At 38.8% G+C, this 12,710-nt stretch overlaps 1 protein-coding gene across 1 annotated transcript in view; it reads right to left on the bottom strand.

Annotated features, from left to right (window-relative positions):
• The window catches only part of Dcaf13 (DDB1 and CUL4 associated factor 13), a 33,983-nt gene that overhangs the window by 18,145 nt on the left and 3,128 nt on the right, over positions 1-12,710 (bottom strand). The window contains exons 2-6 of the mRNA NM_198606.2: positions 9,802-10,001; positions 9,260-9,367; positions 5,410-5,499; positions 4,228-4,383; positions 745-822 (exon numbers count right to left, since the gene is read on the bottom strand). Coding sequence (NP_941008.2) covers positions 745-822; positions 4,228-4,383; positions 5,410-5,499; positions 9,260-9,367; positions 9,802-10,001 — 632 coding nt within the window. The remainder of the gene's footprint in view (positions 1-744; positions 823-4,227; positions 4,384-5,409; positions 5,500-9,259; positions 9,368-9,801; positions 10,002-12,710) is intronic.

Raw genomic sequence — 12,710 nt, 5'->3', positions numbered from 1 at the left:
GGCTGGCCTGGAACTCAGTGTGTTTCAAGAATGACCTTGACTTCCTGATTATCCTGCCTTCACCTAGCAAATGTTAAGACTATAGACCTGAACCACTACATCTAGCTGGAAAAAAAATTTTTCTTTTATATGTAAACTGTGCTAATGGATTCATGGTGCATAAATGATATCTACCCCTTCTTCTGTTCTAGCAATACTACAAATGTTTGATATCAACTTTATACTCTGCTTAAAATGATAGTCCATTCAATATGCAAACAATAGTTCTCTCTCTCGAAAGTCAGCATAAGGAAGTACTAGCTTTGATATCTAAGTCTTGAAATGACCACAGTGAATGAAATGACTACTAAAAAGCCTCTCATCAACAAGATAGTACTTGTCTAAGCAAAGACTCAAACTAATATCAGCATATAATTAAATTAGTTCATTATGTGAATGAGCTCTAAAACTTTTGAATAAAACGGATATGGCATGTGATAATCAAGCCCCCTCCCCCAAATACCTTTTACTTTAAAAGTTTCAATTTAGTGTATTAATTAGATGCCTAAAATGTACCAGCATTATGGAAGTCACAAAGAAACAGAGTCTAAAATCGATGGAGAGTTGAATGCTACTACCATCATTGTGGGGCTAGAGAGCAGCTCTGTGAAGAAGAACAGAACTATGAGATGATTCCATTTTTTCCAGTCACTTGATATACAGAATGCCTTAATTGTATAAAGCAAAGACACGACCGAAACTCACCTTTTTCAAAGGAGTAGCTTGCCGCATATCATACAGTACTATATTCCTATCAGAAGCACAACTTCCCAAGAGAAATGTCTAAAAATAATTGAAACAATTACCAATTAAAAGCCAACGTTGGAAGCAAATGATATCCATTCAAAGCACAAATTATTTAATTATCTTTAATATCTATGTTAGACCCTCAAGCTGTTACACTCAATCCCACTTTATGAGGACATAATACATCACCCATAATCTCAGCTAAGTAAAGTATATTCATGGTTCAATCTCCACTAATAACCGTGTGTTCTATTTATAGCAGAACACAATTTACTTACCTGCTCTTCAATTTAAGACTGAGTAACAGCTTTTGACTATTATAAGTAACACTTCAGTAAAATTTTAATTCTTCATTTAAACTCTTCTTTTGAATTGTTTCCTTAACATAAAATTTCAGGAGTAGCACTAGTGAATCAAAAGTATAAACAACTTTATGACTTTTGACATTTAAGTCTGGTTATCTTTTGAAAGTATAACAATATGACTGTAATGTGAGAATGTAGCTTTTATTATAACTGAATGAAATCAGGTAGTTGTTTAAATGCTCTATATGACAATATTTCTTAAACACTCAATTCCCTTACAGACGTGTCTACCATATGGGTTCCAGGAATCAAACTCAGACTTGAGGCTGACGGCATGTAGGCAAGTGTGCTTACCTACTGAGTCGTCTCTCCATCTCCTAAGCCCCTCATTTTATAATTATAAAGCCCTTTTAGGATTCATTTATCTTATGTGAACAACTGTTTTGTCAGCATGTATGATTGTGTGCTGCTGGACTCAGAAGAGGGTGCTGGATCCCTTGGGACAGAAATTACAGACGGCTGTGAGTCAGCATGCGGGGGCTGGGCACCAAATCCAGGTCTCCTAACACCAAGTACTCCTAACCACTGCATCACCTCTTCAGTCCCCCTACCCATCCATCCCCTTATTTTCTGAGACAGCCTCTCACTGACCCTGCAGCTCACCATTTTGGCTAAAAGCTAACTGGCGAATCCCTGGGATCCCTGTCGCCACCCCTAATGTAGGTTACAGGCATCCCACCATGCTTAGCGTTTACATAGGTGCCGGGACCCAAAATCAGTCCATATGCTTATACAGCAGGCACTTTTACCCACTAACCACTTCTCCAACTCGGGGTCCCACTCTGTAACACTATTTTTCCTTATTCACGGATCCAGGTACCATAATTCTTGGCTTCTGCCTAATGTTACTTCCTATTGCAAACAAAGCAGCAAGAGTTATTTACTAAATAGCCATAGGGCCAGCTAACTCCTTCTGTGTGCCACAGTTTAAATAAAATATCATAAACTAATGTTTATAATCTGGGCTCCCTTCTTCTCAAAATCTTGTCTCAAAAAGAAAAAAAGAAAAAAAAAAAAGCTTTGAAAACCACCTTTAGTTGCCCCTTAACCTCTTAACCCTTACTGGCTTTTTATAATGTTACCTTTAGTAAAGACCAGGGTCAATTTCTAAAACAAAGACTTTGATCTGAACATAGCAAAAAGTTCCACATAGACTGAATGTAAACTTTCACACTGCAAAATATGGCAACCCTCAGTACTAACTTCTGGCTTTACCAGAATGTTAGGCCTTAATATTTTAACAGAAAATTAATTATTGATGGATAGAGGAAATAACTATACTCTATTTGTTCACAGCAATCTGCCCTGCCCTTTCCATTAGCTTTAATACAGGGTAAGAGACATGTGCTTTTATCACTAAGTCAATTCATAAGATTAAAAAAAAAAAGCCAGTAGACAAATAGAGCTATTAAATGGCAAGTCTGAAAAATACAGTCGAAAGGCCATAACCAGTAATTATGATTTAAAAATTAGTCATCAGCTCTTCTAACACGTTCATCAAAATAGAAAAGTAAGCATTTATCTGTCCTTCCAAAAGGTAAAAATCACTCTCACTATCTGTCTGATTTACTGCTGTTTTGGTAATGACAAACTGCCATCTTGTACTTAAGTAACCCTTGTTTTAAATGTTCATATATGTCATCACAATTTATGCTCATAATAAACCTGTAAAGTACAATCAGAGATATCATCACTTATTTTAAAATAAATAAATACAGAGACTTATGACTTGGATGAGGGAGGTGGTAAGGCAGGCTTTAACATTATTTGTATCTATAGCCTGTTCTTATCTCTCGTCTGTGGCCATGCTCTGTAAAGCTGGCTTACCTCTCAAGGCCAGACCTCACTTCCACAGCCAAAGTGAACACAGGGAAGTGAGAGGGAGGCTGCATCGAGGAACACATAGCTCAGACAGAAGTCCTAGACTAGGGATCAACAAACTTTTTCCATAACAAGCCAGAAAGAAAGTATTTTAGGTTTAATGGGCCATGTGATTCCCAGAGCAATTATTCAATTTTTCCACTGTGGTATAAAGCAGCTGCAGACAGTACAGGAAGAGGGTCTGCTTGTGTTCTAGAAAGGCTTTATAACATGCAGGGGAATATATTGGCAGTCCCTGCTCTAGACCTGTATGAAACCTCATGCAGAAACGTGAACACAGGCACATGCTAAGGCAGGGCTTGGCAACACTCCAAGACCAAGTTCACACTCTACCGCAGCACATCATGTCCCAATAACATCACGTGAACAGTCAGTGCTACTCTGTTACTCTGGCTTAATTCTCATCCCTCTCTTACCATGTTGGGTCTCTGAGTATGAAATTTGCATTTCAGGATTTTCTCTTACAGAAATTAACATAGTAACTTCCTATTAACACTGAGGCAAAAGAAAACACATCTTAACTGAGTCTTCTGGACAATGAGGGTCATTTCTTGTTATATATTCAGAAAAAGATCAGAGAAAGATCTGGAGCCCAAGGACACATTAGCCTCCTGATCAGCCCCTCTTAAGTTCACATGCAAACGTAGCATGCAATAGCAGACTTCCAAGTCTGCACTTAGACTAGGAAGAAACTAAGAAGAAACTCAGATTGTAAAGCAAAAGAAGAAAACCTAATAACTCTAATTATCATGCAGCCCACAAGTAGTCATGCATACTATTACAAACATGGGTACCCATATGACTTCCAAACACGGACCAGCATGCCCAATGCTCCCTCTCATGACCTCCAAGAGGCTTAAGAAAAAGGAACATCTTCCTCAGAGCACAAGAGTACAACCTGATGGAATAGGAGCATGGAAAGCACAGAAAAGAAAAGCGAATGTGAGGCTTAGGAAAGAGATCCCACGTTCAAGACCAGTCTGTGCAATCCAAGGTCTGTCTCAAAAACAAAACAAAAGAGAGACAAGTACTCATTTGGAGTCTACTCTGAGGAGCAGCTGAAATTTCACAAAACACAGACATAGCCTGAAAACCTTACTAAATGCTAGAAAGTCAATGTAGAAAATGTTTCCTAAACAGAGATAAAATTTCATGTCGAACAATAAATAGAACATATTATTAAAAAGAACATTACCTCAACAGGGTTAAATTTAACACTACTTATGCTGTCAAATCCCCAGTTCATTGAGCACACAGGGCTGGTTCTTTGTTCATCCCAAATGTCTACTTGCTGTCCACAAGTGGCAAAGACTGGGTCTTTCCAGTGATGATCAATGCCAGTATATACTGTCTGTAAAAGCAAAGAGGGTGGCACAGAGGTTCATTACTACTTTAAATCGGCATATTGAAAACAATTGTTTAAAAAAGAAATTCTTGCTACAAAGAAACTTCTTTCCTCTTCTCCCACCACATTTTGCTACAAATTGTGTAACTGAGTTGCCTACATTTGATAGTCACCGGGTTGGCAACTAACCACGGTATCTCCCCTGAGGGGAAGTCTAAAGAAATTCTTTGAAGCCCTTCCTTAAAGGGCAAAAGTATCATAAAATGCTAAGGCATATTATAAAAATGAAACCAAGTTTGCTGTGAAATTCCTAGTCTGTTACCACCTGGACATTTTTCCATCTTGTACACATATCCTACTTCCATCTCCCTTTAAGAATATTGAGAATTTGTTGAAACCTGAAACATCACCTACATATACACTAGTGTAATAATGAAATAAATGGTGGCTTTCAAATGCACATATCTAAAAATTAAACCTAACTTCAGAATTGTGTCTGCTTGATTTAAGACTATGAGCTTTCATTATGTAAGACATGTAAGCCAAATATTCCAAATCACTCTTAGGCTGTAACTGAACCCCATCTGACTTGGAGAACAATTTGTTAGAAGTGTAAGACTATAGAAGAAGCACACACCACTCCATGTTTCTTTGAGAAATTCTGAGTATAAGATCTATGATGATGTAAACAAGAGAGAAACTAAGCCATTATTTTCCAAACATTTATCTTACAGTTTCTTCTGTGGCCTTCCTTTAAGAACTATTTCATTGCAACCCCTATATGACTTGTAAGGCCTAATACAGCCAGTATTTATTAGCTACAGAGAAATCAGACTCTATTACAAAGAACACACTCTACTACAAAGAGTTGTTCATATTCTTTAGCTTCAAAGAACCTTAATTATATAAAATGTTACTTTTAAACCTTGTTTTAGCGGCCAATTATTCAAATAAACCCTCTCAGCTGGAATTATAAAAAAAAAAAAGATAAAGAATTTTAATATACCAAGCATTATTCAATGTGTTTTGTACCTTTCCTAATACTGTGTACAACGGCTCCTCCTCCTCTCCATAGCCTGGTCCATCCATTTTCCACTGCTTCACAGTTTTGTCATCTCCAACCTAGGCACAGTTATTTTATGATGATTCTAATGACCAATAATTGTAAACACAAATATCAAATTGCCAAGTATCTCATTTCAAATAGTAACATATATCATTCTTTCATTTTCACATTTATTGATCCATTTATTTCCTACTTTAGCATAACAAAAATTTATAACAAATACATAAAGCACAAAAAACCCACAGCAAAACAAACAAACAAAACTCCCCAGTATGAGTAAAGCAAAAGGATAAGAACAGATCAAAGTTAGGCCACATAAGAACAGTATTTCAAATCAGAACAAAAAACATATTATTATAATATGGGTATTGGAATATAAGATTAATCATTTGGAAAGGTCTGACCCTGGTTTGGTGGCACACACCTATAATTCCAGCATTCAAGAGGTTAAGGCAAGAGGATGGTGAGTTTAAAGCCAGTATAGGCTACATAGTGAGCTGGAGGATGACTCACTATCCTCTCTCTCAAGAAACAAAACAAAAGCCAAGCCAAACACTGAGGAGCAGTGGGACGGGCTGGAGAGAAAACTCCGAGGCTAAGAACTTGGTGCTCTTGCAGAGGGCTGGGGCTGGGTTTCCTTATCAGACGGCTCACAGATGCCGCTAACTCTAAAGACTCAGATGCTTTCTTCCGACCTCACCTGCAGGCATGTGCTCCATGAACATATACTCATAAAAGAGTTTTGATTCTAAATCTTTTACCAATGTGGTGGAACACACTTTTTAATCCTAGCTGTAAGGAGGCAGAGGCAGGTGGATCTCTGTGAGTTTAAGGCCAGTCAGGTCTACATAGTGAGTTTCAGACAAGCCAAGGCTATATAGTAAGACCTTGCCTCAAAACAAAACACAAAAGCAGGGGCTGGGGAGACTGCTCAGCAATTAAAGCATTTCCCCTGCAAGCAAGAAGAGCAATCCCTAGAACCAATGTAAATGCTGTGTAGGCATGGCAGCTGGCTAGTAATTTCAGCCTTAGAACTCAGACTCAGGGGATCCTGAAAGCAAGACTGCTCGGAGGACTTGCCCTCCAGTCAGAGCTATGAGAAGGAGACTGATACTGAGGCCTCTACGCACATGATAATTCATATGAATACATATACATGCACACGCCACATACATATAAAGATGAACAAAGAAAGTTGAGCCAATGCCATACAATATAATACACAATAAATCTCAGATCATTTAAAATGCAAAAAAGGAAAAGATGAAAATACTCATGAGAAGGCACTGTTGTATAATCTTAAAGTAGACAGGGCCCTTCTCTGCTGTCACCCAGCTACTCACTTAGCAGCTTTCAAACCCAACTACAGACCTCTGGAGAAGCCCTCCTACAAGATCATCTTCTCACTGTGCCAAAGTTAGAGATATGGAAACATAATGATGATTACTGGTGTTACCTCAGCCCAAATCAAAGTGAGTCAAAAAACTGTGGACTTGGATATTTAGCAGCCATGTCTGAGACAGATGAAGTAAGAACTCAACCTATAATATGCAATATAGTGTGGCTTGTGGTTAATAACACAAACAACCATGGAACCAGAAGTACTCTGCACTTTGCAGTACTCACACGCAGGTACCTAAGGAACTATTTGGGAAGGAGACTCAAGGCCAAACTTTTCAGATCCATTAACTGAAGATTATTTCATACAACAGTTTTAATTCTTTGTATATGAAACAGTTTCATGGCCTTCCGCTTCCAGCATCATGCTGATGGCTCAAAGGCCTGTTCTAGATTTCAGATTTATTAGTGATGCTCAAACTGCACCATATTCCAGGCTTTAGTTTAAAATGTACATTTCTATTAATGCGTCACATACATTTACTTCTTCTGCCATCTCAAAGTGTACATTCTCAGAACGTCTTCTTAGCCTCTTCCCCTGTAGCTTCCAATATAGGAGTAAAGTGTTTGACCTTTTATAGTCTATATAAAAGTGAGATGCTGTAGTGTTCTTTTTGTTGCTGGCTTATATCATACAGCATAGCATCCATCTACACTGCTGCAAAAGACAGGATTTCCCCTTTTTTTTAATGGTTGAATATATCAATACAGCAAAAATTTCTATATATATTCATCTGTTGATGGATACTTAAGAAGGCTTTATTCATTTTGAATGCTTTAAAATATAACCACATACCCCCCAAAATTTTTCAGTAGGGTTGAGAATGAAGTTTAATGATAGAGTCTTGTCTACTATGCAGTCTGTTTGATCTCCAGCTCCATAAAAAAGGGCAAAAACATATTGTAAATATTCTGGCTAGGATATTATTGTAACAATTCAAATATCCAGAGAATGCCAACTGGGGGAACATAAGCCTTAGCTGGCAGCAGCTCCAGCTTGCCACCCAATGCCTTTTACCATATGTGGCATACTCACTGTGTCACGCAGTTCTAACTGCTCTGGGGCCACTGTGCTTCCTTGTTAAGGAGAGACATGCTGCAGTGCCACACCCGTGACATCATTTATTTTTATATTTTCCTCATACTGATGTCATACTATACTCTCAATCATCAATTCCATAGTGATGATGCCAGGGTAAGTTCTGACTTTTCTTCTATGTCCCAGAACTTCACCTATAAAGGACAGTCAGCTTCACAGAAATAACTTGTAGTGAGTCCAGTTCATCACACCAGACCCTTCCTCTCCTCTAACCATGCTGGTAACTGCTGGCTTCTCCTTTCCATGACAGGAATGACTGTCATCCAGGGTCATCTCAGTCATCTGACAGGCTCATCATTATCCAACCCGACCACTATTTTTTATAGGTTTTATTTACCAGGTATCCCCCAATTATTGTCTATGCAAACAATGAACATTGCCTACAAGCTGAACATTTACTGCTTTCAGAGCCATCATCTCAAAGCACAGCAGGGACAGCAGGGAATCTGTTGTTCATCTGTTATAAAACCATCAGTGAACTTGAACTAGTATAGATACATCAATGTTCACAGCAGCATTACTCATAATAGCTAAAGGGTAGAAATAAACTAAAAGTTCATTGATAAATGAATGGGTTAAGAAATGTGGTATAAATACATCAATGTTAATATTATGCAACTTCAAAAAAATAACTTTTCTAACATATGCTACCTCACAGATAACCTTGACTTCATCATGCTAATTGAGTAAGGCCTAAGCAACTGCACATACAAAAATCATATGATTCTACTTTTGTGGAGCACCTAGGATAACCAAATTCTGAGAAACAAAAGTAGAAGAGCTGCTAGGGTATGGGCTACAAGGAGAGTACGGGAGCTACTGCTAATGAATACACAGGTACACTCTGAAAGTGGATAAGGATGATGGTGATGGTAGCACAATGATATAAGCATACCAAATGTCACTAAATTGTACACTCAAAATCGGTTAAAATGGCAAATACACTAGGTATTTATTCTTCCCTGTGCACATACTTTCCAGTAAGTCCTTGCTGACAAAATACAAATTATTCATCTTAGCACTAAACATTTTCCACAGAAAGTCAATCATTGCGTGAATTCCCATTAATCATACCTCTCGATGCTTAGGATATTTTTTCAATGGCGTTAAGTACTTACTTATAAAAAAGCAAAAAATAGTAAGTATGAGTAAGGCTGGATTACTTAAAAGAAAACTAGGACTTTCCCAGGTTGAATGAACTGTCTAAAATGCGCTCCAAAGGTCCTTGGAACAAATAAATGAACTTGAAAATAATTTATGCAATTAGATCTTTCCTGTGAAGTTGAAGAAGGGCCTTAATGAGTTAATAGTACACTTACAGTAAAAAAAGAAGTGCCACAAAAGCGAGTGCACATTCCCCGCACAAAACCTTCATGTGCTTGTATTGTTCGGATACATTTTCGTTTAGTCAGATTCCAAATTTTAACCTATGATAAAACAGAAAATTCAGAGAACTCTAAATGTAAAATATTTTAGAAATTCCACATTGAAAAGGCTATGAGTCACTGTATACCAAGCACTAAAACCAAAATCCTTTGGATTATAATAATGTACTGCATATGGACAAATGTATCAACAACAGAAAATTCAACCTGTCAAATATTCTGCTGATTCTACCAGATTAGGAAATTAAGTGTTTGCTTATCAATAATAACTGTGAAAAATTCAAATACCTTTATTACAAACATGATAAATTTATATACTGTTAAATGGAACCTTACACCACTGAACTGACACCATTTTAAGATTAGATGGAAAACTAAATCAGTTTAAGAATTAAACTGAAGTCAAACTGAGAGTAGTCAAAAGGAAAGAGGTTTGTAATAGAGTGTGCTAGTTTAAAACAAGATTTTCAACTTGCCTCTCCATCACATGCCCCAGAAAGGACAGAAGCCAGGCTCTTTGGATGCTTTGCCAGGCAATTGACTCCATCACGGTGACCATCCAGGGAAGCAAGGAACGGCTTTGCAAACACTCGTTCCAACTTGGTAGCATTTAAAGCTCTCACATATTCTCGTGGGACTTCAAAAGGATGTAAAGTGGGATCATAGTTTCTTGGGACTGAAATAAGAACAATCGCTCTGAATAACATATTCACATTTACTACTTCCTGTGGAAAGCCCCAGCTAAATCATGTAATCTGTTACTCAATAAGCCTTTAATTAGGGATATTATTTTTTGCCAAGCACTATGAAAGATACAAAAGTACACTAGTCACTTACAAACCTTATCAAAACTATGGGAAAATCATGAAATATATAGTCCTGTACAAGTAGATTCTATATACATGCACACACATAGTTTTCCTTCTACATGTCCTACCAAATTCAACTGGGTATGTGACCTTTCACATGAGTCGGGGTTCCAACACAGCTTTCAGTTGCACTCCTATGCGCAGCACAGTATCTGGAACCCAGTCAAGTACTGTGATGAACTTCTGTTTAACTAAACGCCATGCTGCTTGTGCTAGATGCTCATGGTGCTAGGCACTGCACTGAGAGACACACAACACTGTGGCGTTACTATAGAACATAACTCTACATTTGCTCCCTTACTTGAAAGCATTGACAGAGAATTCACTGACTTCCACACGATGCTGTAACTCACATTCTCTCCCAAGTACCTCACGGGTTACATCTATTCCTATCTTCCACTTTATAGTTGTGAAACTGAGTTACAGAGGGGACAAGTAACCTGCCTCTGAGTCATGTTCTTTCTTAACTAGTCTGCCAAACAAGTTATCTTACTCTAATCCCACGTATAACCAAACTCAACGTGTAACAGTACATACACTTTCCCTTCTTGGGAAAGTCTTTGCTTTCTGACTCCATATCCAACATGCTCAAACATAAAGCTCAAACCCTGGCCATTCCTGAATTCCATGCTCCAGTCTCCAATCCCGAAGCTCAAACACTCATCCTCACTGAAATCAACAGTAATGCTCCCCTTTTCTCCAGGGGATCTGCTAACTTAGCGTTAGCCCTTAGTACCGTACACCTGGACTACTGCTACTGTTTCACCCTACTTGATTTGGCAGCAGTTTAAACGGTTATCAGATTAATCAAGCACATGCCATCCTCATAAGCAAAATCTTTTAAAGACTCTCTGCAGTAGTCCTCAAACCTTTAGACTGTATGTCTCATTGCAACATGTTTGCTTGTTTGTTTATTTTGAGACAGGGTTTCTCTGTGTAGCCCTGGCTGTCCTGGAACTCACTCTGTAGACCAGGCTGGCCTCGAACTCAGAAATCCACCTGCCTCTGCCTCCCAAGTGCTGGGATTAAAGGCGTGCGCCACCACGCCTGGCTCTGTAACATGGTTTTTGAACTGATGTATTTAGTACAAGCATGTATTAAAGATGCTTGGTTTTCATCAAAACTTTGTTTCCAATTAAGCCCCCTGAAAGAAAAATTCAACACATTTGGAGAAATGTGTCTTAACATCTGGTTTTAGTGGAGAAAGCTTCACTGATTTCCGCGTAGTGCTATGTTAATGGGATGCTGGCAGACAGCAACTGAGGTCTTGCTGGCATGGTTTTCTGTGGTGTACAGGTGACTGCAGTCATGGTGACCCTCTCACTGGTTTAGTTCATATAGTGCTGAACAAAGTGAGAACTGACTACACCTGGCAAAACTAAGCAGATCCGGGGATAGGAAAGCTGTTCACACTGACATCAACAGCTCTTGAGCTGGCAATATTTATTTAGTACATTTACTTTTCGGTCATTTCCATCAGGTTTGCAAAAGCTATTTTTAAAGTGTGTTTAGAAATGTTTGATCTCCTGTGATATCAACAGCTGTTTCTCCAACTGATACTTTAATAATTAAAAGAAGGTAGGTCATGCTGTTTCCAAAAATTTTCTTGTAGACAAACTACATCATCATTAATAAACAACATGTTCAGTACAAGAGTTTTTAACTAGAAAACACATTTCCAAGCATGGATTTTCAAAAGAATCTCTGAACAGCACAGTTTTTTGTTTTTTTTTAAAGCAATTTCCTCACTTATCATTAAAATGGACTTGGAAAAGCTGCACTGGTGCTACAAACCTTTAATCCCAGTGCTCTTGAGGCAGAGGCAGGTGCATTTGTAGAAGCTTAAGGCCAGTGGTCCATACAGAAAATTCCAGTCTAGACAGAGGACTGAAGCTCTGAGGGCCAGCAGAAAGAATGGAAACAGGCAACCTAGGGAGGTAAGGGGTGGGAGGACCCTCTAGAATGTACCAGAGACCTGGGAGGTGAGAGATTCTCAGGACTCAAAGGGAGGGACCTTAGACGAAATGCCCTATGATGGAGAGAGGGAACTATGATGGAGAAAGTCTACCTCCAGTAAAAAGACAGGGCATCAAGTTGAGGGATGGGGTTGCCATCCCACAGTCAAAAACTCCTACCCAGAATTGCTCCTGCCTAAAAGAACTACAGGAAGAAAAATGGAGAAAAGCCTGAGGAAAAGGAGGTCCAGTGACAGGCCCAAATTGAGATCCAGCTCAGGGGGAAGCCCCAAGGCCTGACACTATTACTGATGCTATGGTGTGCTTACAAACAAGGGCCTATCATGATTGCTCTCCAAAAGCCCCAACAAACAGCTGAAAGAGTCACATGCAGATATTTACACCCAACCAATGGACAGAAGTTGGTGACCCCTGTGTTTGAATTAGGGAAAAGCTGGAAGGAGCTGAGGAGGGCGACCCCATAAGAAAACCAGCAGTATCAACTAACCTGGACCCCTGAGATCTCTCAGACACTGAGCCACCAACCAGGCAGCATACACT

Source organism: Mus musculus, chromosome 15 (genome assembly GCF_000001635.26).
Source record: "Mus musculus strain C57BL/6J chromosome 15, GRCm38.p6 C57BL/6J".
Lineage (NCBI taxonomy): Eukaryota > Metazoa > Chordata > Mammalia > Rodentia > Muridae > Mus > Mus musculus.
Note: the sequence above shows the minus strand (reverse complement) of the source record. Positions and strands in the feature narration are given on the sequence as shown.